This window comes from Aotus nancymaae, unplaced genomic scaffold, assembly GCF_030222135.1.
Source record: "Aotus nancymaae isolate 86718 unplaced genomic scaffold, 86718_ANA_hifiasm-v0.15.2.pri h1tg000029l, whole genome shotgun sequence".
NCBI lineage: Eukaryota > Metazoa > Chordata > Mammalia > Primates > Aotidae > Aotus > Aotus nancymaae.
Window position 1 is genome coordinate 16,822,662 of NW_026988442.1, and position 21,085 is coordinate 16,843,746.

The 21,085-nt window shown below is 39.4% G+C and overlaps 2 protein-coding genes across 6 annotated transcripts in view; one reads left to right on the forward strand and one right to left on the reverse strand.

Annotated features, from left to right (window-relative positions):
* The window catches only part of RBL1 (RB transcriptional corepressor like 1), an 83,092-nt gene that overhangs the window by 45,015 nt on the left and 16,992 nt on the right, over positions 1-21,085 (reverse strand). For all 5 annotated transcript variants that reach the window (XM_012455055.2, XM_064382404.1, XM_064382402.1 and 2 more), the window contains 11 exons: positions 20,169-20,366; positions 19,142-19,206; positions 18,912-19,040; positions 18,639-18,799; positions 17,630-17,679; positions 16,059-16,245; positions 15,095-15,261; positions 12,509-12,621; positions 11,566-11,669; positions 2,707-2,844; positions 95-259 (listed from right to left, as the gene is read on the reverse strand). In XM_012455055.2, coding sequence (XP_012310478.1) covers positions 95-259; positions 2,707-2,844; positions 11,566-11,669; positions 12,509-12,621; positions 15,095-15,261; positions 16,059-16,245; positions 17,630-17,679; positions 18,639-18,799; positions 18,912-19,040; positions 19,142-19,206; positions 20,169-20,366 — 1,477 coding nt within the window. The remainder of the gene's footprint in view (positions 1-94; positions 260-2,706; positions 2,845-11,565; positions 11,670-12,508; positions 12,622-15,094; positions 15,262-16,058; positions 16,246-17,629; positions 17,680-18,638; positions 18,800-18,911; positions 19,041-19,141; positions 19,207-20,168; positions 20,367-21,085) is intronic.
* Positions 3,787-5,303, forward strand: LOC105719022 (ubiquitin-ribosomal protein eS31 fusion protein-like). The gene is made up of 2 exons (XM_064382232.1): positions 3,787-3,879; positions 4,818-5,303. Exons 1-2 carry the CDS (start codon positions 3,787-3,789, stop codon positions 5,301-5,303), a joined length of 579 nt encoding a protein of 192 aa, XP_064238302.1.

Genomic DNA, 21,085 nt, shown 5'->3' on the forward strand with positions numbered 1-21,085 from the left:
ACACTTAAAATGGGTGAACTGTATGGTATATGAATTATCTTCAATAAAGCTGTTATTTTTTAATGACATGATTATCAGCCTTGCCCAGACTCACTTCTTCACAGGTAGGAACTTTGTTTGTAGAAACCTGGACAGCCTCCCACAGTGCAGAATTGTGACTCCATGCTAAACTCTCCAAAATCTGTTCTTCAATGCTGTTTAGGTGTTTCACCATGTCCCTTGAGAGCCCTTCTTCTGAGCGGATCACCACCTCAATAACCTGCAGAGGAGTAAGTTGAGAAGGCAATGTGGTTTCAAGCAGTTAGTTCTAGTCTGGACTTGCATGTAGGACTAGCTGTGGCCTTATTCTTTTTTTTTTTTTTTTTGAGATGGAATCTCATTCTGTTGCCCAGGCTGGAGTGCAGTAGCACAATCTCGGCTCACTGCAACCTCTGCCTCCCGGGTTCAAGCAATTCTACTGCCACAATCTGAATAGCTGGGATTGCAGGTGTGCACCACCACGCCCAGCTAATTTTTGTATTTTTAGTAGAGATGGGGTTTCATCATGTTGGTCAGGCTGGTCTTGAACTACTGACCTCTTGATCCACCCGCCTTGGCCTCCCAAAGTGCTGGGATTACTGGCGTGAGCGACTGTACCCAGCTTTTTTTTTTTTTTTTTTTGAGATGGAGCTTCCCTCTGTGGCCCAGGTTGAAGTGCAGTGGTGTGTTCTCGGCTCACTGCAACTTCTGCCTCCCAGGTTCAAGCAATTCTCCTGCCTCAACCTCCCAAGTAGCTGGGATTCCAGGAGCCCATCACCACACCCAGCTAATTTTTGTAGTTTTTAGTAGAGACGGGGTTTCACCATGTTAGCCAGGCAGGTCTCAAACTCTTGACCTCAGGTGATCTACCCACCTCTGTCTCCTAAAGTGCTGGGATTACAGGTGTGAACCACCGTGCCTGGCTGCTGTGGCCTTAAATTCTGTAGCACAGAACCAAAGTCATTGTTGAACCGTAATTCTGTGGCTTACTAACATCTAATTTACGAAGGAGCTTTTAGGGTCTTTAAAATATTTTCACATACGTTTCTGTTTTTCACATTTTATTTTATAAATGAAAAACTGAGGCAATGACAGGTGGAAACTGGTCAACAGCTCAACAGTGGGAGAAGTCAGGTCCTGGGTTCCAAGTCTAGTCCTATTTTGAAAGTACTGCTCCTTTCCAGACTATTTATCTCACTCACTCAAAATAACAGAATGAATAAACTATTTAAAGTGACTTTGCTTATATACAGTGCAATTCTATTTTAATAAGGGAAATATCTAGAATAAAGTTTATATACACAGAAATACCAACTGTAATATAATTGTTAATAATTAGATTATGATGTAGGACTTTAATATTCACATTTATATTTATTTTATGATTTTCTTCAATGAGCACATATCATTTATATGGTTTAAAAAAATAAAGGCATTTGGCTTCTTGAATAAAATAAGGATGCTACAAATAAAAACAAATTACTATGCCACAAATAACTTTTGCCGTTAGGCAAAATTAAATTTTTCCTAACGGCAAAAGTTAAATATACACATTAACATTAAGTATATAAAACTATTTCTCCCTAAGAAACCTAGAAATACTTTAATCACACTCAACAGTTCACACAGATAAGCTTTCCAATGATCTGCATTTTCTACAACTTTAACTCAGGCATACTTTAGGTATAAAAATTTAACTCTTGAACCAATTTTTCTATCATCAGTAGTTTGAAAAGTAGCCTAGATGCCTAATATTAACTAAATCATACCAAGAAGCATAACAGTACCATTAGCCTTCAATTCAGATACTAAGTAACATTAAACGTTATTGACTGTGATGACTAAATGTTACTGAGGGTGATGTAGTTCAATAGCTGTGACCTCTGTTTTATTTTGAAAAGGTTAATAAAAATAGTTCTAGCAAGAAAAACAAAGGTAAGTGAGATTCATTCATAAGTATGGAAAATTTGAAGTTAAAAGTACTAGTTCCAGGTCACATTTTGAAGTCCGTAATAAAAAAGGAACTGAAGCTATAAGACTGACTTAATTTACTGACACTCTCACTCTCTCTCTTTTTTTATTTGAAACAGGGTCTTGCTCAGGTGCCCAGGCTGGAGTGTGGTGGCACAATCATAGCTCACTGTAACTTCAAACTCCTGGACTCAAGCCCTCCTCCAGCCTCAGTTTCTCAAAGTGCTGGGATTACAGGTGTGAGCCACTGCATGCTCAACCCTCTCTTGTGTTCTTAATTTCATCCAAAAGGAATATTTTATTTTCTTTTCTTTGAGATGAAATTTTGCTCTTGTCGCCCAGGCTGGAGTGCAATGGTGTGGTGTCCACCCACTGTAAACCTCTACCTCCCAGGTTCAAGCAATTCTCCTGCCTCAGCCTCCCGAGTAGCTGAGATTACAGGCACCTGCCACCATGCGCAGCTAATTGTTTTTGTATTTTAGTAGAGACAAGAGTTTCACCATGTTGACCAGGCTGGTCTTGAACTCCTGACCTCAGTGATCCTCATGCCTCAACCTCCCAAAGTGCTAGGATTACAGGTGTGAGCCACCATGCCCAGCCAGGAATATATATTTTCAGAACACATTTGGAAACATTTTCCAGATGTCACAACAGTGTTTTTCTTCAACACTAAGATAAATACAATATTTCTGTAACAGAACTTTGTTTTCATCTCACCTTATAAAAGTAAAATGGTTGCAAGTTGAGAATTTCAATAATCCAAGGAAAAGTACGAGGTGAGCTATAGGCAAAGAGCACAATTTCCAAACAACAAGCCATCAAGGAATGATGAAATATATCTTGCTCTAAAAGAACCTGGGGGAAGAGAAAGACCACAGTTTAATATTTTACAGCAATTTCAGTCTTTGCCATTCTATAAAGAAAACTATAGAAACAAGAAAAAATAACTTGTGCAAATTATATTATGCTAGATTACTGGAGATAAAAATTTGAGTTCTCAAACTGCTAAAGTTTTCCTATAATACCTAATCATGCTCAGTGGTAGGTCATAAATTTAAATGAGATGTACATAAGAATCTGCTTTGAAATTTGAACAAATAATAAAAGTCAATATTCCCATCAAGAGAAAAGCATTAGAATTGGTTCTTTTTTTTCTTAATGACAGTTAATTGTTTTGTCAACATAAGAGTTTATTTATCAAAGCACAGAAAGGTAATATGCTACAGTTTAGACAAAAATGTTTAGAAAACATTTCACTGAGAATATAAAAATCCTACATTACTACTAAGTTTAATATAAGTTTTTCAGTTTTAAAAATGGTGTTTGTTGCCTTCTTTCTTTCAGATATCACCCCAGACTGGCTGGGTGGGGTGGCTCACACCTGTAAGCCCAGCATTTTTGGAGGCTGAGGTGGGTGGACTGCTTAAGGTCAGGAGTTCAAGACCAGCTTTGCCAATGTGGTGAAACCCTGTCTCTACTAAAAATACAAAAATTAGCTGGGTGTGGTGGCGCATGCCTGTAATCCCAACTATTCAGGAGGCTGAGGCAGTGGAACCACTTAAACTTGGGAGGCAGAGGCTGCAGTGAGCCAAGATCACCCCGTCCCAGATGGGGCGACAGAGTGAGACTCAGTCTCAAAAACAAACAAACAAACAAAGAAAAAAACCCAAAACCAAATATCACCCCAAGTCAAGAGAGGATGAGAAACAGAAACTCCATCATCAGTAAAACTAGGCGTCATCTGTAACTGTAAACCACAATATATGAAGGATGACAGATTACTCAGCAGAAGGGACGATGGTCAAGCATAAGGACCTGCAGAGAGATAAAACAAATGAATCTGCTCTAAATACACAGCAACTGAGGACACAGGCAGAATGGGAAGTGGGGGTAAGGCAGTGGATGGGTGATCTGAAAGTCTTAGAATCCTCAGGTCCCCACACAACCTCTATTCTGTCTGCACAGGAATCTACAGAATTATTCTCTAGAGAAACTGAACTAGAGACTCAGAGGTAGAGAACACCAGTCACAGGAAAGACTAGGGTTTGAGGTGAAAGTCTGCAGACTGAACCATGAGACCAAATTTCCCTTCCTTCTGATCCACACCACCAACAGCCAGGCAAGAGATTTACAAATGTCTCTGGAGGAATTGAGATATTCCAGGAAAGTCTCATGGGTACCAACAGATAAGAGTCTCTAATACTAAGTGATCACCTGAGGTCAATGGATTTTTATTTCTACTCTTGAAATAAAAGAGTTTTGAAACAAACTTTTACTGCCTCACAGAGCTCTGAAAATAAGTTTTTAGTGCCTCAAATATAAGTGAACCAAGAATTATCCGACATTTGAGGAAAACCTCTTAACTGAAAAACGTAGGTCAAAACAAACAGAAAAGCGAGGTGTAGCAGCATGCACCTGTAGTCCCAGCTACTTGGGAAGCTGAGGCAGGAGGATCACTTGAACCCAGGAGTTTGAGACCAGCCTAGGAAACATAGCAAGACACCATTTTATTAAAAAAAAAAAAAAAGCCAGGCACAGTGGCTCACGCCTGTAATCCCAACACTTTAGGAGGCTGAGGCAGGCAGATTACCTGAGATCAGAAGTTCGAGACCAGCCTGGCCAACATGGTGAAACCCCGTCTCTACCAAAAAATATAAAAATTAGCCGGGTGTAGTAGCACACGCCTGTAATCCCAGCCACTCAGGAGGCTGAGGCAGGAGAATCATTTGAGCCCAGGAGACAGAGGTTGCAGTGAGCTGAGATCATACCACTGTACTGGGCGACAGAGTAAGGCTGTCTCCCTCCGCACCCCCCCTCACAAATTAAAGATCTGCCATCTGCAAAAGCACATTTTTGTGAAAACCCTTACAGGGAAGACCATCATCCTCAAGGTTGAACCCTTGGATACGAGAGAAAGTGTAAAGGCTGAGATCCAGGATAAGGAAGAAATTTCTTCTGATCAGCAAAGACTGATCTTTGCTGGCAAGCAACTGGAAGGTGGACATACTTTGTCTGACTACAATATTCAAAAGGAGTCTACTCTTCATCTTGTGTTGAGACTTCCTGGTGGTGGTAAGAAAAGGAAGAAGTCTTACACCACTCCCAAGAAGAATAAGCACGAAAGAAAGAAGGTTCAGCTGGCTGTCCTGAAACATAAAGTGGATGAGAATGACAAAATTAGTCGCCTTCGTCGAGAGTACCCTTCTGATGAATGTAGTGTTGGTGTGTTTATGACAAGCCACTTCAACAGACATTATTGTGACAAATGTGGCCTGACTTACTGCTTCAACAAACCAGAAGATAACTGTGTATGAGTTAATGAAAGACATGAACTAACATTAAAAAAAAAAAAATTTTTTTTAAATCCTGGGATTATAGGTGTGAGTCACCACACCCAGACTTTTTTCTCTTTTTTTAAAAAATATTTTCAATTATAGCCGGGCATGGGAGGCTGAGGCAGGAGAATCACTTGAACCTGGGAGGCGGAGGTTGCAGTGAGCCGAGATCGCACCATTGTACTCCAGCCTGGGCAAGAAGAGCAAAACTCTGACTCAAAAAAAAGAAAAAAAAAGAAAGAAAAAGAGAGAGAGAGAGAAATGAGTAAAAATTCAGGAGAAACAGAGATGAAGCAGGCAAGATAAGAAAACTTCAAGTAAATCTAAATTAGTAACTTTAGAGAACAAGAAAGAGAAATGAAAATATAGTTGAAATTAAAAGTTCATTGGGACTAGATGAAAAGTTGAGTAAATATCTTTAAAAGTAGAATAAGGCTGGCACAATGTGAGGCCGAGGCAGGTGGATGATCTGAGGTCAGGAGTTCAAGACCAGCCTGGAGCCTGGCCAACATGGTGAAACCCCATCTCTACTAAAAAATACAAAAAAATTAGCCAGGCATGGTGGCAGGCACCTGTAATCCCAGCTACTCAGGAGGCTGAGGCAGAGATTTGCTTGTACCCAGGAGGCAGAGGTTGCAATGAGCTGAGATCATACCATTGCACTCCAACTCCAGCCTGGGTGACAAGAGCAAGACTCCGTCTCAAAAAAAAAAAAAAAGTAGAATAAAAGAGATTAAAAAAATGAAAATTAAGAGAAGGAATTCAGAAGGTCAATTCAGAAGGTCCATCATCTGAAAAATAAAAGTTCCAGAAAGATAAATCAGTGGGCAATACATCATCTAAGAAATAACACAATAAAATGACCAAGAACTGCAGGACATAAATTTCTAAATGGGCAACTCAGTGGGAATGACAAACACATGAATTAAAAAAACATAATAAGACATATTTTTTATAAATGTAAGAACATCAGTGATAAAAGAAAGATACTGAAATAGGGCCAGGCGCGGTGGCTCACGCCTGTAATCCCAGCACTTTGGGAGGCCGAGGCAGGCGGATCACGAGGTCCAGAGATCGAGACCATCCTGGTCAACATGGTGAAACCCCGTCTCTACTAAAAATACAAAAAATTAGCTGGGCATGGTGGCGCGTGCCTGTAATCCCAGCTACTCAGGAGGCTGAGGCAGGAGAATTGCCTGAACCTGGGAGGCGGAGGTTGCAGTGAGCCGAGATCGCGCCATTGCACTCCAACCTGGGTAACAAGAGCGAAACTCCGTCTCCAAAAAAAAAAGATACTGAAATATTCCAGAAACAAAAAACAAGTGACATAGTACTAAATGGGAATGAGAATGTCACTGGACTTCTCATTAGTAACACTGGAATCTATAACAAAAAATAATGCAACAATGCCCTCAAAATCATAAAGGAAAATGATTGTCAATCTTTCTTTTCTTTTTTTAAATTAATTTTTTGTTTTTGGGGATGGGGTCTTACTATGTTGCCTAGGTTGGAGTACACTAGCTATTCACAGTGTAATCATTCTACACAGTATACATACAGTACACAGTATACTACAACATCAAACTCCTGGGATCCAGCAATCCTCTTGCCTCAGCCTCCCACCAATCTTGTTTTTTTTTTTTTTTTTTCTGAGATGAAGTTTCCCTCTTGTTGCCCAGGCTGGAGTGCAATGGCACAATGTTGGCTAATTGCAACCTCTGCCTCCTGGGTTCAAACGATCCTGCCTCAGTCTCTCCCAAGTAGCTGGGATTACAGGCATGTGCCACCATGCCTAATTTTATAATTTTTAGTAGAGATGGGGTTTCACCATGTTGGTCAGGCTGGTCTGGAATTCCTGACCTAAGGTGATCCACCTGCAAAGGCCTCCTAAAGTGCTGGGATTACAGGTATGAGCCACTGCACCTGGCCTCTCCCACCAATCTTGAATTCTGTACACATACAACTATCAACCAATTGTGAGTCTAAAATAAAAGGACTTAAGCAAAATCTTTAAAAAGGGTCTTTAGGTGAGGTAAGGTTTCTATACTTAAATTGGTAAAATGGCTATACAAAACATCTATACAAAAAAAATCCTTACAAGGCTCTAAAAAATGTTCAAGTAACCCACAAAAAGGCAGAAAAAAGAAAACAAAATAAAAAAGAGTGAGAACAAACAGAAAACAAAAATAAAATGGTAGACTTAAACTCTCACATAACAATTACTAACTGTAAGTCATCTAAATTTACTAATTAAATGACAGAGATTAGCACAGTAGATGAGGAAAAAACAAACAAAAACCATTACCCAACTACATATTGACTATAAGAAATTCAACAGTCACTTGAAAAAGGATGGAAAAAGATATACCATGTAAACATTAATCAAAAGAAGGTAGGAGTGGCTATACATAAACATCAGGTAGATTCAGGCAAAGAAAATTACCCGAGACAGAGAGGAACATTTTATTTATTTATTTTATTTTAATTTTTTGAGATGGAGTCTCACTTGGTTGCCCAGGCTGGAGTGCAGTGGTGAGATCTCAGCTCACCACACCTCTGCCTCCTGGGTTTAAGCAATTTTCCTGCCTCAGCCTCCTGAGTAGCTGGGACTACAGGTGTGCACCACCATGCCTGGCTAAATTTTGTATTTTTAGTAGAGACGGGGTTTCACTATGTTGGTCAGGCTTGTCTTGAACTCCTGACCTTGTGATCTGCCCGCCTTGGCCTCCCAAAGTGCAGGGATTATAGGCATGAGCCACTGTGCATGGCCTTATTTATTTATTTTGGGATGCAGTCTTGTTCTGTCTTCCAGTGGTATGATCTTGGCTTACTGCAACTTCTGCCTCCCCGGCTCAAGCGCTTCTCCTGCCTCAGCCTCCCAAGTAGCTGGGATTACAGGTGCCTGCCACCACACCCGGCTAATTTTTGTTTTATTTATTTATTTATTTTAATTTAATTTATTTTTTTGAGATGTAGTCTCACTCTGTTGCCAGGCTGGAGTGCACTGGCGTGATCTTGACTCACTGTAACCTCTGCCTCCTAGGTTCAAGCAATTCTGTCTCAGCCTCCTAAGTATCCAGGACTATGAGCGTGTGCCACCACACCCGGCTAATTTTTGTATTTTTAGTTGAGACAGGGTTTCGCCATGTTGGTCAGGCTCGTCTCAAACTCTTGACCTCAGGTGATCCACCTGCCACAGCTTCCCAAAGTGTTGGGATTAGAGATGTGAACCACCACACCTGGCCTTCTGCATTTTTAGCAGAGATGGTGTTTCACCATGTTGGCCAGGCTGGTCTTGAACTCCTGACCTCAGGTGATCCACCTGCCTTGATCTCCCAAAGTGCTGGGATTACAGTTTGAGCCACTGGGCCTGGCCAGAGAGGAACACTTCATAATGATTAAAGTGTCAATTCATCAAGAAGACAGACAGCAATCCTAAACGTGTAAGCATCAAACAGCAGAGCTTCAAAATTTGTGGAGAATAACTGATAGACTTGAAAGAAATAGACAAATCTACAATTATACATGGACACTTCAACATCCTCTGTCAACAATGGTCGTAACAACTAGACAGGAAATCGTCAAGAATATAAAATAACGACATCAACCAACAAGATACAATTGACATTTACAGAATGCTCCATCCTTCAATAGCAGAATACAGCAGGTCCTTGAATAACATTTCGCTCAACATCATTTTGTTATAACAATGAAAAATAATGGATTCCCTGCTGGGGCCACTGTATGAAATGTGCACATTCTCCCATGTCTGCATGAACTCTCTCTGGGAACTCTGGTTTCTTCTCAGATTCCAAAGATGTGTACATTAGCTTTATCGGAAATATCTGAATTGTGACAGTATAAATGTGGGTGTGTGAGTGTGTCCTATGATGAAATGGTGTCCTGTCTAGGGTTGGGTCTTGCCTTTTGTCCTGAGCTGCTGAGGTAGGCTCTAGCCACTTATGACTCTGAACAGGAATAACTGGATAAATAATAATCTTTTTTTTGTTTTTTTTTTTTGTTTGTTTTGTTTTTTGAGACGGAGTTTCGCTCTTGTTACCCAGGCTGGAGGGCAATGGCGCGATCTCGGCTCACCGCAACCTCCGCCTCCTGGGTCAGGCAATTCTGCCTCAGCTTCCTGAGTAGCTGGGATTACAGGCACGCGCCACCACGCCCAGCTAATTTTTTGTATTTTTAGTAGAGACGGGGTTTCACCATGTTGACCAGGATGGTCTCGACCTTATTTTTATTAATCTTTCTCTTATCTATTTCAATGTTTAACATTATAAGTGTTTTGTCTCTATTTAGAAGTTTGGTTATGTTTTTGTGAACAGACATGTGCCATACGAACTTAAACTCTTGTTTATATCAGTTAGCCTATGGTAAAATTGGTTTCATTATGACATTTTGCTTAAAGTCAGTTTCCAAGAACCTACTGACAAGGTTAAATATGAGGATTTACCGTATACATTCTTTACCAGTGGCCACAGAATGTTCACTGAGATAAACCATATTCTGGGGTACAAAATAACTTCAACAACGTGAAAAGAACTGAATTCATACAGTGTGTAGAATTGGAAAACAGTAAAGGCTGAGAGGAGTAAGTGTAACTAACTATAAAGGGGTAACAGGAGGGAGATCTTTAACAGTTTAGTATCTTGATTTTGGTGATGGTTATATAATCTATGCGTAGAAACAATTATATACATATATATATACATTGTTTCAATGTCAATTACCCAGTTTTGATACGGTAGCATATAAAATTGTAACCATTAGGGAAACTGAGTAAAAGATATGTGGGACTTCTCTGTAGAATTTTTGCAACTTTCTGGGAATCTATTATTATTTCAAAATGAAAAGTTTAAAATTTACTTCTTTTGGCCAGGCTCAGTGGCTCATGGCTGTAATCCTAGCACTTTGGGAGGTCAAGGTGGGCAGATCACTTGAGGTCAGGATATCGAGACCGGCCTGGCCAACATTGTGAAACTCCATCTCTACTAAAAATACAAAAATTAGTCAGGCATGGTGGGGGACACCTGTAACTCCAGCTACTTGGGAGGCTGAGGCATGAGAATCGCTGGAACCCAGGAGGCAGAGGTGGTAGTGAGCGGAGATCGTGCCACTGTACTCCAGCCTGGGCAATAGAGCAAGACTCAATTCTCAAAAAAATAAAAAATTACTTCTTTCTCAGGAAGCCATGGGAGTGTACGTACCATCAAGATGTTAATGTAAACCATGAAAGAGAAAGACACAGAATCCAGGAAAAAGAGAAGCCAACACAGAAAAGATATGAAAAAAATTTCCAGGTGAAAACAAAAAGAAATTCTATTACCATACTTACACAGCATCCTTAAGACATCAACCTGTTGTTCCTATTGGGATAGAAAGTTAGAAGACTCCAAGAGTGACTACAGAGGAAAAGAATGAAGGAGGAAACAAACATCATATGATAGGTTTGAATTTGTAGAAAAATTATTTTACATGGCTTATTGGAGAGAGTGGTCTGACTTGGTCAAATAGTTAAAGAAAAATAAACAATTAAAAAAAAAAACCAATCTGGCACAGTGGCTCACGCTTGTAATCCCAGCATTTTGGGATGCTGAGGTGAACAGATCACCTCAGGTTGGGAGTTTGAAACCAGCCTGGCCAACATGGCAAAACCCTGTCTCTACTAAAAAATACAAAAATTAGCCGGGCATGGTGGTGCATGCCTATAATCCCAGCTGCTCAGGAGGCTGAAGCAGGAGAATCGCTGGAACTCGGAATGCAGAGGCTGCTGTGAGCCGAGATCACACCATTGCACTCTAGCCTGGGCAACAAGCGTGAAACTCTGTCTCAAAACAAAACAAAACAAAATTAAAAAAACCAAAAAATAAAAAAAACCAAACAACAAAAAAAAACCCACCATTTTATAATCCCAAATCCTTTAAAGGTATGGACAAATGTCTTAATTATCAGTTGCTTTAGCACGTGGAGGAGGGATTCATTGTCAGTAGCTTGGAATGAAGGACAAAAAAACAAAAAAAGGACACTGATGTGTACCAAAGATGAACTTCATGTTATTTCACATTTCTGCCTAGATGTGATTAGCTTTATGTGCTAAAGTCAACTAAATGTCATCCTGGTCAAGTTTGCCATAGACTGCTGACCCCCACAATGCCTTATAGTGCCTCTCAAAACTGCTTCCACACTACGACTTTTGGGCCTTGCCAGTATCTTGGAGAGTGGATTTACTTACTGACATGTCCATTCCATGAAGTCTTCGTGTTTCCTGAACCATTATAGTCTCTAATATTTTATAATACAAAATTTCTGCCAGCTTTAGTCTGTTTACAGCAAAGTCTATGGGGGAAATACAGACAAAACATGTGTTAATGAATTGTACTTGTTAAGGACTGCAAAGTAAAAATTATATATATACTTAAATCTGATACATTAAGAATAGCAGGGCATGGCTGGGTCCGGGTGTGGTGGCTCACCCCTGTAATCCCAGCACTTTGGGAGGCCAAGGTGGGCAGATCACGAGGTCAGGAGATTGAGACCATCCTGGCTAACATGGTGAAACCCCATCACTACTAAAAATACAAAAAATTAGTTAGGTGTGGTGGCACGCACCTGTAGTTCCAGGTACTTGGGAAGCTGAGGCAGGAGAATCACTTGAACCTGGGAGGTGGAGGTTGCAGTGAGCTGAAATCATACCACTGCACTCCACTCTGGGCGACAGAGCGAGATCCCATCTCAAAAAAAAAAAAAAAAAGAATAGCAGGGCAGATCAGGAGAGGTGGCTCATGCCTGTAATCCTAGCGCTTTGGGAGGCTTAGGCAGGCTAATCACCTGAGGTCAGGAGTTCGAGACCAGCCTGACCAACATGGTGAAACCCCGACTCTATTAAAAATCCAAAATTAGCCGGGTATGGTAGCAGGCACCTGTAATTCCAGCGATTTGAGAGGCTGAGGCAGGAGAATCACTTGAACCCAGGAGGAGGAGGTTGCAGTGAGTTGAGATCGTGCCATTGCACTCCAGCCTGGGCAACAAGAGTGAAACTCTGTCTCAAAAGGAAAAAAAAAAAAAAAGAAAGAAAGAAAGAAGAATAGCAGGGCAGGAAAAAACTTGAATTTCTAATTTTGGGGAGTGGGTTACTTACTTTCAATGTTATAACAACTTTAGTTTTCTTTTCTTACCTATGTGAGATCCTGGCTGTTCATCTGTTGATTGAGTATAGTGTTGGCAGAAAGTCTCTCCTATTCCTTTTAATATTTTCATAATGTTTTCCATAGGATTACGCACACAAGATCTACAAAATACAAGAGGAATCTAATTACCAAAAAAAACAAACAAACAAAAAAAAACCCCACACCAGAGTACTAACATGCCTTTTTTCTTTTTTTTTTTTTTTTGAGATAGTCTCACTTTGTCGTCCAGGCTGGAGTGCAGCGGCACGATCTCAGCTCGAGACCAACCTTGCCAACATGGTGAAACTCTGTCTCTACTAAAAATACAAAAAATTAGTCAGGCGTGGTGGTGGGTACCATAATCCCAGCTACTTGGGAGGCTGAGGCAGGATAAACAATTGAACTAAGGGGACCGAGGTTGCAGTGAGCTGAGATTGCGCCATTGCACTCCAGCCTGGGCAACAAGAGCAAAACTCTGTCTCAAAAGAAAAAAGAAAAAAAGAAAGAAGCAATGGCCAGGTTTTATTTATTTTGTTTGTAGAGATGAGGTCTTGCTATGTTGCCCAGGCTGGTCCTGAACTCCTGAGATCAAGCGATATACCCACTCTGGCCTCCCAAAGTGCTGGGATTACAGGCATGTGCCACTGCAGCTGGCCTCTAATATAAATATTTTAACAATATTAAGTCTTCCAGTCCGACAAACACAGATGTCTTTACTTTTTTTTATTTTTATTTTTTTAGATAGTGCCTCGCTTTGTTGCCCAGGCTAGAGTACAATGGTGTGATCATGGTTGGCCTTAAGTGATTCTCCCCTCTCAGCCTCCTGAGTAGCTGGGATGCATGTCAGCATGACTAATTTTTAAATTTTTTCTGTAGAGACAGGTTCTCACCATGTTTGTCAGGCTGATCTTGAGCTCCTGAGCACAACTGATCCTCCCACCTCAGTCTCCCAAAGTGCTGTGATTACAGGAATGAGCCGCAACACCCAGCCTTTCCATTTATTTGTGTCTAGATTTTTTTTCTTTTGCATTCTATACTTCCTTCTTTTTCTTATTGACATATATGTATAGTTGCTTTGTCACTGCTTTTCAACTTATTCATGCTTGAACAGTAGTTCAATTCAGATCTATTTACTCAAATGCTACAGAGGGTAGATCTCCATGACAGTCTTCCTACCTTACTGGCAGTATGCTTTTCTTCTGACCTATTTCGGAGGCTGGAGACTGTTCTGTCTATTTTCTTGTATCCTGAAGGTTTGAGGAATAGGTGTGAGCTCAGCTATGTTCAGCTTTCCTTGGAGGACAAGGGCTTTGCTTTCTCTTCTGAGATTTAGTTAAATATTCCCATTCCAGGGTTCACTATTCCTAGTCAGGGATGTCTAGTTATATTAGGATATCTCCCCAAATCATCATAGTATGTTGGAAAACAGCAGGCTTGGCAGTTGTTCATATTTCTGCTGGGATCCTGTTGGTGGTACATAGGGACTTTCACCTGGGGAGGTTTGTATGACTTTTTATCAGTCTGCCTACTCCCCCATTTGTTTCTCTCCAAAAATGAAGTATTAATGAGCATTCTCGAGATCTATCAATATACTCTCTTTCCCCAACACTGCTTAGGGATGGGCATACCAGAATCATCAATTTTCTTTTTGATTTCTACTTTGGAAATTTATGTCATGAAATCCTATCTCTCATTTGGTTGCCACTGATAAATATTTTGCCGGTTTTTACTATTCTCTTTTTTTATTAGGTATTAGGAAAGAAGGTTCTCTGATCTGGCTTCATTCTACCAGCTTTACCAGGAGTCATGCTTCCTTAAAAAAGAAAAAAAAATGTATATAATTCCATTTTATGGCTGTACCACCAATATGCAATTAGTCCCCTATCTAATGGATGTTTAGAACGACTCCATTTAAAGTTAATGTATGTCCTTATACAGGTGATCTTTAGAAACAAACAAAAATAAAAATAAATTAAAAAATAAAGTCAACGTAAAAACAAAACAAAAACATGCATAACTCGGCGGTAGTTACAAGAGTGAAATATCAGAGCTAAATAATCTGTAAGGTACACTTATCTCTGAAAGTCTATACTCCCATGAAATAACATCATATATAATTTTTTTTAAGAGACAAGGTTGGCCTGGCATGGCTGCTCACGCCTGTAATCCCAGCACTTCAGAAGGTTGAGGCAGGTGGATCACTTGAGCTTAGAAGTTTGAGACCAGCCTGACCAATATGGAGACCCCTGTCTCTACTAAAAATACAAAAAAAAAATTAGCTGGGCATGGTGACACGTGCCTGTAATCCCAACTACTTGGGAGGCTGAGGCAGGAGAATTGCTTGAACCTGGGAGGCGGAGGTTGCAGTGAACTGAGATTGCCCATCGCACCATTCACTCCAGCCTGGGCAAGAAGAGTGAAACTCCATCTCAAAAACAAAAAAAAAAAAAAAAAAGAAAAAGAAAAAAGAAATGATATAGTAAAATCTGCCAGATGAATATCCACTATCTTAAGAATTCTGAATATACTAAAAATAGAATAGAATAAGAAATCTAATTTTAAAAAGACGTGGAAAAATAACAGTATTGTACATACTCAAAAATATTTAGAAGTTGTTCACTTGGTGCATTTTTCAGACCAGCCACAATACTCTGTAACCGGCTCACACTTTGGGTGGCTGATGCAACAGGAGTAATGAGTGCTTCTTTTTCTCGTAAATATCTCCGTCCTGTCAGTGGGGTAGAAGGTGCAAATGATCTTTTCTGTCAGAAAAGAAAAATCTGTGAGTTTTTAAAAGTTACCATCTTCCTCATTATGTGTTTAATTCAGTACATATACTATCTTCTCTATTCATATTTATAATAACCATGAAACTTTTAACAATACTATGCTAATAACATCCTTATATTTAAATAACATTTTAAAGCATTTTCTACCTATAATTTCATTTAATCATCACATCACTGATTTGAAAGATAATGTATACATATTTTAATATTATATATGAGGAAATAAGAACAGAGAAATTAAAAAACTTGTTCCAGCTGACAAAGCTTGGACTAAAACTTGGGTTTTTCTATGTTCTAGATAAGTGAATTTTCCATTGGATCTCTTCCTCCAACCCATTTTACCCATAAATACAGAATTAAGACTTGGCCATTAACAATCAAGTCTTGAGTTTTACGGCTGAAGTTATAGAAAACACATAGTTTGTGTCATGGGTAGGAAAGCAAACTAAATTTTAAAGCAATGAAATAGAGGCTAAGTTGAAGCAAAGAAAGAATGATAAGAAAGCAAAACTTCCCCTCTATGTCAAAAGAAACATACTCTACTAATAAACCGAGGCATGCTGGGAAAATGGATGTAAAACATGAATGTAAGAAATGAGATAAAAATACTAAATGCCAATTTTAAAAATTACCTTTTAAGGTTTTCATGGCAAATATGAATTAGTAGAAGAAAATCAAGATTTAACTTGAAAGACGCTTCTGCTGTTAGTAGATTCACACACACAGAGAAAAAGATCATTCAAGATTGAGGCCAGTCTAGGTTATATTACTTTTTCAAAGTGTTGTTGAAGGTTATACTCCACATTAGCCTGTGCTGTCATTTTCCCTAGGGAGGTGTCACCAGTGAACTTTCGAGGTGTTCCAATTTCCTCTTCTGCATCTGCTCCCAAAAAGATCCTCTCATCAAAATCACCAACAGTTAGAACATACTCTTCATACTCTTTATTCACTGCTTTGCTGCAAAGAGAATTATCTTAAGCTATAATGATAATACTAAGTTATACAATGGATTTATCTTGACTTGAAGACAGCTTTAGTGTTTACAGCTTAGAAAACTTGACAACTTTCTAATTTTTATTAACTCTGCCCATCTAACAGTATCAGAGGGTCCTATCTGATTATGCACATTCTTCACATTCATTTATATGGCCAATAAATTACTTTGAAAAGTGAGTAAAAAAGAGACTACATATACTTAATCTGAAAACTAGTTGAATCTGATTAATGACAATGGGTTCTGATCACTAACAGAACAATAGTTTCTTTGAATTATGGGAGGTAGGGGTTGCAGTGAGCCAAGATCACGCCACTACACTCTAGCCTGGCAATAGAGAAAGACTCTATCTCAAAAAAAAAAAAAAAAAGAAAGAAAGAAAGAAATAAGGGCACTGCCAACAGGTACTAATAATGTAACATCAAATACAGAGTCACTGGGTCCATTTACGAGTTTCTCAAGAGAGTAGCTGTTTTGTCTGTTTGTTTTTGTTTTTTTTTAAAGAGTCTCACTCTGTCACCCAGGCTGGAATGCAGTGGCATGATCTCAGCTCATTGCAACCTAGGTTGCATGATCTCAGCTCTGCCTCCTAGGTTCAAGCAATTCTCCTGCTTCAGCCTCCCGAGTAGCTGGGACTACAGGCATGCGTCACCACATGCGGCTAATTTTTGTATTTTTAGTAGAGATGGGGTTTCCCAGGCTGGTCTCAAACTTCCAGCTAATTTTTGTATTTTTAGTAGAGATGGGGTTTCACCATGTTGGCCAGGCTGGTCTCAAACTCCTGACCTGAAGTGATCCACCTGCCTCGGCCTCTCAAAGTGTTAGGATTATAGGCATGAGCCACCATGCCTGGCCTTTCTTTCTTCTTCTTTTTTTTGAAACAGGGGCTCGCTCTGTCACCTAGGCTGAAGTGCAGTGGTGCAATCACAGCTCACTGCAACCTCGACCTCCTGGATTCAAACGATCCATCCTACCTCAGCCTCCCAAGTTGTTGGGACTACAGGCTCAAGCCACTACGTCCAGATGATTTCTGATTTTTGTATTTTATGTAGAGACAGGGTTTCACCATGTTGTCCAGGCTGGCCTCCAACTTCTGAGCTCAAGCAATCTGCCTGTGTTGGCCCTCCAAAGTGCTGGGATTACAGGTGTAAGCCACCATGCCCAGCCTTGATTTCTTAAATGTATTTAAAGCCAATAAGTCTTAGTGATAATACCCATTCAATGCCACTAAAGCAGAGAGAACTTGAATTTGGATGTTTTACTTTGATGTAATGTTATGCTTAACCAATTTTAACAAATCAACAAATACTTCTGATTTGCCAGGCACCATTAGTACTACATATTTACCTATTATCAGTAAAACTTGAAAGGTCCAGGAGGCATTCTCCTTTTAGTATCTGTGAAGAAAAAATTATTTTGGGATACCATATCATTAAGCATATTAATACATACACAAAAACATTTATCTATATTTACAGATTAATACACACATAATTTATTTAAATTTCCATATTGTTAGTTATAACACACACACAAAACAGAATTATTAAATATTTCTTTCAGACTACGAAAACCTATTTAGCATGCAAATAACATTTTTTTAAACGTTTTTTTTTTTTTTGGTTTGAGGCCTAACTACATTTAATGGCTTGATGTTGGAAAAATAAGAAATTGAGACCCAAAGGAACAAGCCAATTCATAAATGTAGAAATAGCTAAGTTAATGACTGAGGAGAAAATGTCCAGAATGCACACAGATAGCCTACAAGGGGCTACAAAACTATAATGGACTTTCTGCTTGATTTACATGGAATTAAAACTGTAGTTGTTACACATTATCCTACTTTTAGTAAACAGTCAGCAGTTATTCAAATTGTGGCAGTAAACTAGTCAGCTTATTCTGACTTCCTGTCTTTCCTAATTCTTTGTCAGCTTTACGCTGATGTTCTGTTCTGTTTTTTTTTAGTAGAGATGGGGTTTCTCCATGTCGGTCAGGCTGGTCTTGAACTCCCGACCTCAGGTGATCCGCCCACCCTGGCCTCCCAAAGTGTTGGGATTACAGGCCTAAGCCACCACACCCGGCCTATTCTGTTCTTTACAATTCTTTATCAGCACCTCCTACAGTTGCCTCTGACAGTACGTTTACCTAACAGTACATATAATAGTTGGTCACATTTTTCAACAGCTCAGTTTCTCACATCACACAAGCTCATAATTCTGAATTAGAGCAGAGGCTAAAGCCTGGGAATCCTGACCTTGAGGTTCTATATTGTTGAGAACTTGCTTAAAACATTTTTTTCTTTAGACATTACTGCTGACCTGTAAGAATCTCAGTCATTTAATTATAAGTACAGTACCTTCCTGTCAAAGAGTTTTGAAATATATGGCTTAAAGTAGTGTTCCTTTATTCCTTTTGCTTCTACTAGAAGTCCATCATGCAGTTCACATAGTACAGCAATGATGCAGGGTGGCTCCTCAGAAGCCCTAAAGTCAGCAGTATGAAAGTCAGATGGTAAACCTAGTTTGGCAGTGTAGGAAGAGGAACAGAGGGAAAAAAAATATGGTCAACTTTTAAAAGTCTTTTTCTAAAAACTGATAATCATTTTTCAAAAATAAATGAAAGGTCTTACCTTTAAATGATGGATTTAGCAAGTCTTGTCTATTTGGGCACATAATGGCATTGGCAAAAATCAGATCCAAGCAGCACAGAAGTAAATGATAAGAGTTTACTAAATCATCCCCAATCATCCGAAAATTACCTTTATATTAAAAAAAAAGACAGAAAAACGGAAACTTCTCATGTCAAATAGCACCAAGTTCCCACAGCAGAAATGTAAGACCACTGAAAGTGTCATCTTACCCTTCGTATAAACAAAGAGTGTCCAACAGAAATTAAACAGATCCTTAACACTGCAAGGAATCCTCCTAAAAAGAGAAAAAAATTACTTTATGTCTGACTAGCTTGTTAAATATCATATAAATTAAAATAGTAAATATGAAATTCCATTCATGAAGAAAAGTAATCTATCACTTATGAAATGGACTTAAGTAAGCCTTTCCAATCTGCATAAAATAATCAGAACATAGGGCCGGGTACAGTGGCTTACACCTGTAATCCCAGCACTTTGGGAGGCCAAAGCAGGTGAATCACCTGAGGTCAGGAGTTCAAGACCAGCTTTGGCCAACATGGTGAAACCTTGTCTCTACTAAAAATACAAAAAATTAGACCGGGCGTGGTGGCTCACACCTGTAATCCCAGCACTTTGGGAGGCTGAGGCAGGCAGATCACCCGAGGTCGAGAGTTCGAGATCAGTCTGACAAACATGGAGAAACGCCATCTCTACTAAAAATACAAATTTAGCTGGGTGTGGTGGTGCATGCCTGTAATCCCAGCTACTCGGGAGGCTGAGGCAGGAGAATTGCCTGAACCTGGGAGGCGGAGATTGTGGTGAGCTGAGATCGCGCCATTGCACTCCAGCCTGGGCAACAAGAGCGAAACTCCGTCTCAAAAAAATATACATAAAAAATTAGCTGGGTATGGTGGTACGCGCCTGTAATCAATCTCAGCTACTCCAGAGGCTGGGGCAGCAGAATCGCTTGAACCCGGGAGATGGAGGTTAGAGTGAGCTGAGATCGTGCCACTGTACTCTAGGCTTGGCAGCAGACTGAGACTCCGTCTCAAAAAAAAAAAAAAAAAAAAAAATCAGAACATAGAAAAATAAGTAAAAGTATTACCCTAAATTTCCAGATATAGATAATTGTACATGAATTTAAAAATAAAATAATTAAGTTCTTTGCAGGAATACTTTTCATAAAAAGTAGACTTTCAAAAAAGTAAATTCTCTTAGTTTGTCGTAGTCTTTATTACATATGGATTAAGGGCTCACCTCTGCTTCCTGCTTCGTAACTTTGGTGGTTCTTCATACGGATTTTGAAATATGTCTAAAAAAATTGGCTGAAATTTTTTGAAAATTACAGTAGACACCTCAAAATTTCTCTCTAGCCTTTCTATACGTTCACGAAATTCTTGTGGTAGGTTTGACATGTCCATCCATTTCTTCATTTTACTAAAAAACTGTATTAAACTAAAAAATAAAGAAAAAGGGCACCTTTAAAATTCATTTATATAATGGATTGAAAAGGAAACATTCTATTCATGACTAAGATTTTTATTAAAAAGCCAGACCTCCCGGGCAACATAGTAAGACCTCATCTCTACAGAAATTTAAAAAATTAACTGGGCATGGTGGCATGCAACTGTAGCTCCAGGTACTTGGGAGGCTGAGGTAGGAGAATTGCTTGAGCCCAGAAGGTCAAGGCTGCAGTGAGCGTCGATCATGCACTCCAGCCTGGGTGACAAAGCAAGACACTGTCTCACATGAACAATGATCAAATACCATCCCTCAAGCCTAAATTTAATTAAAACAAACAAACAAACAAAAATCCTCACTATGAAATTACTTTGGTTCCCAGGATCACCAGGAGAATACAGGTTATTAATGAGTGGTCATCACCTAAAGCTTAACTTCTATGGAGGAAGTGAAAGCACCTATCTAATTCCTTTATTCTCTATATCACCTAGACAATATTCTGCATAAAATTTACAAAGTTAATGTTAGTTAACAGATTAATAGCTTATAAAATTAGTTTGAGGAAAAACAGAAGTCTCCCAAATGGAAAGACAATCCCATTTTCCAAATGAGAATTTGATTACAAAGCACCAGATTGTTACAGGTTAGGAGTAAAATTCAAGAGTTTGAGTTCCAATGTGTGTGTTGCCACCACCAAAAGTAAAGAAGGTAGC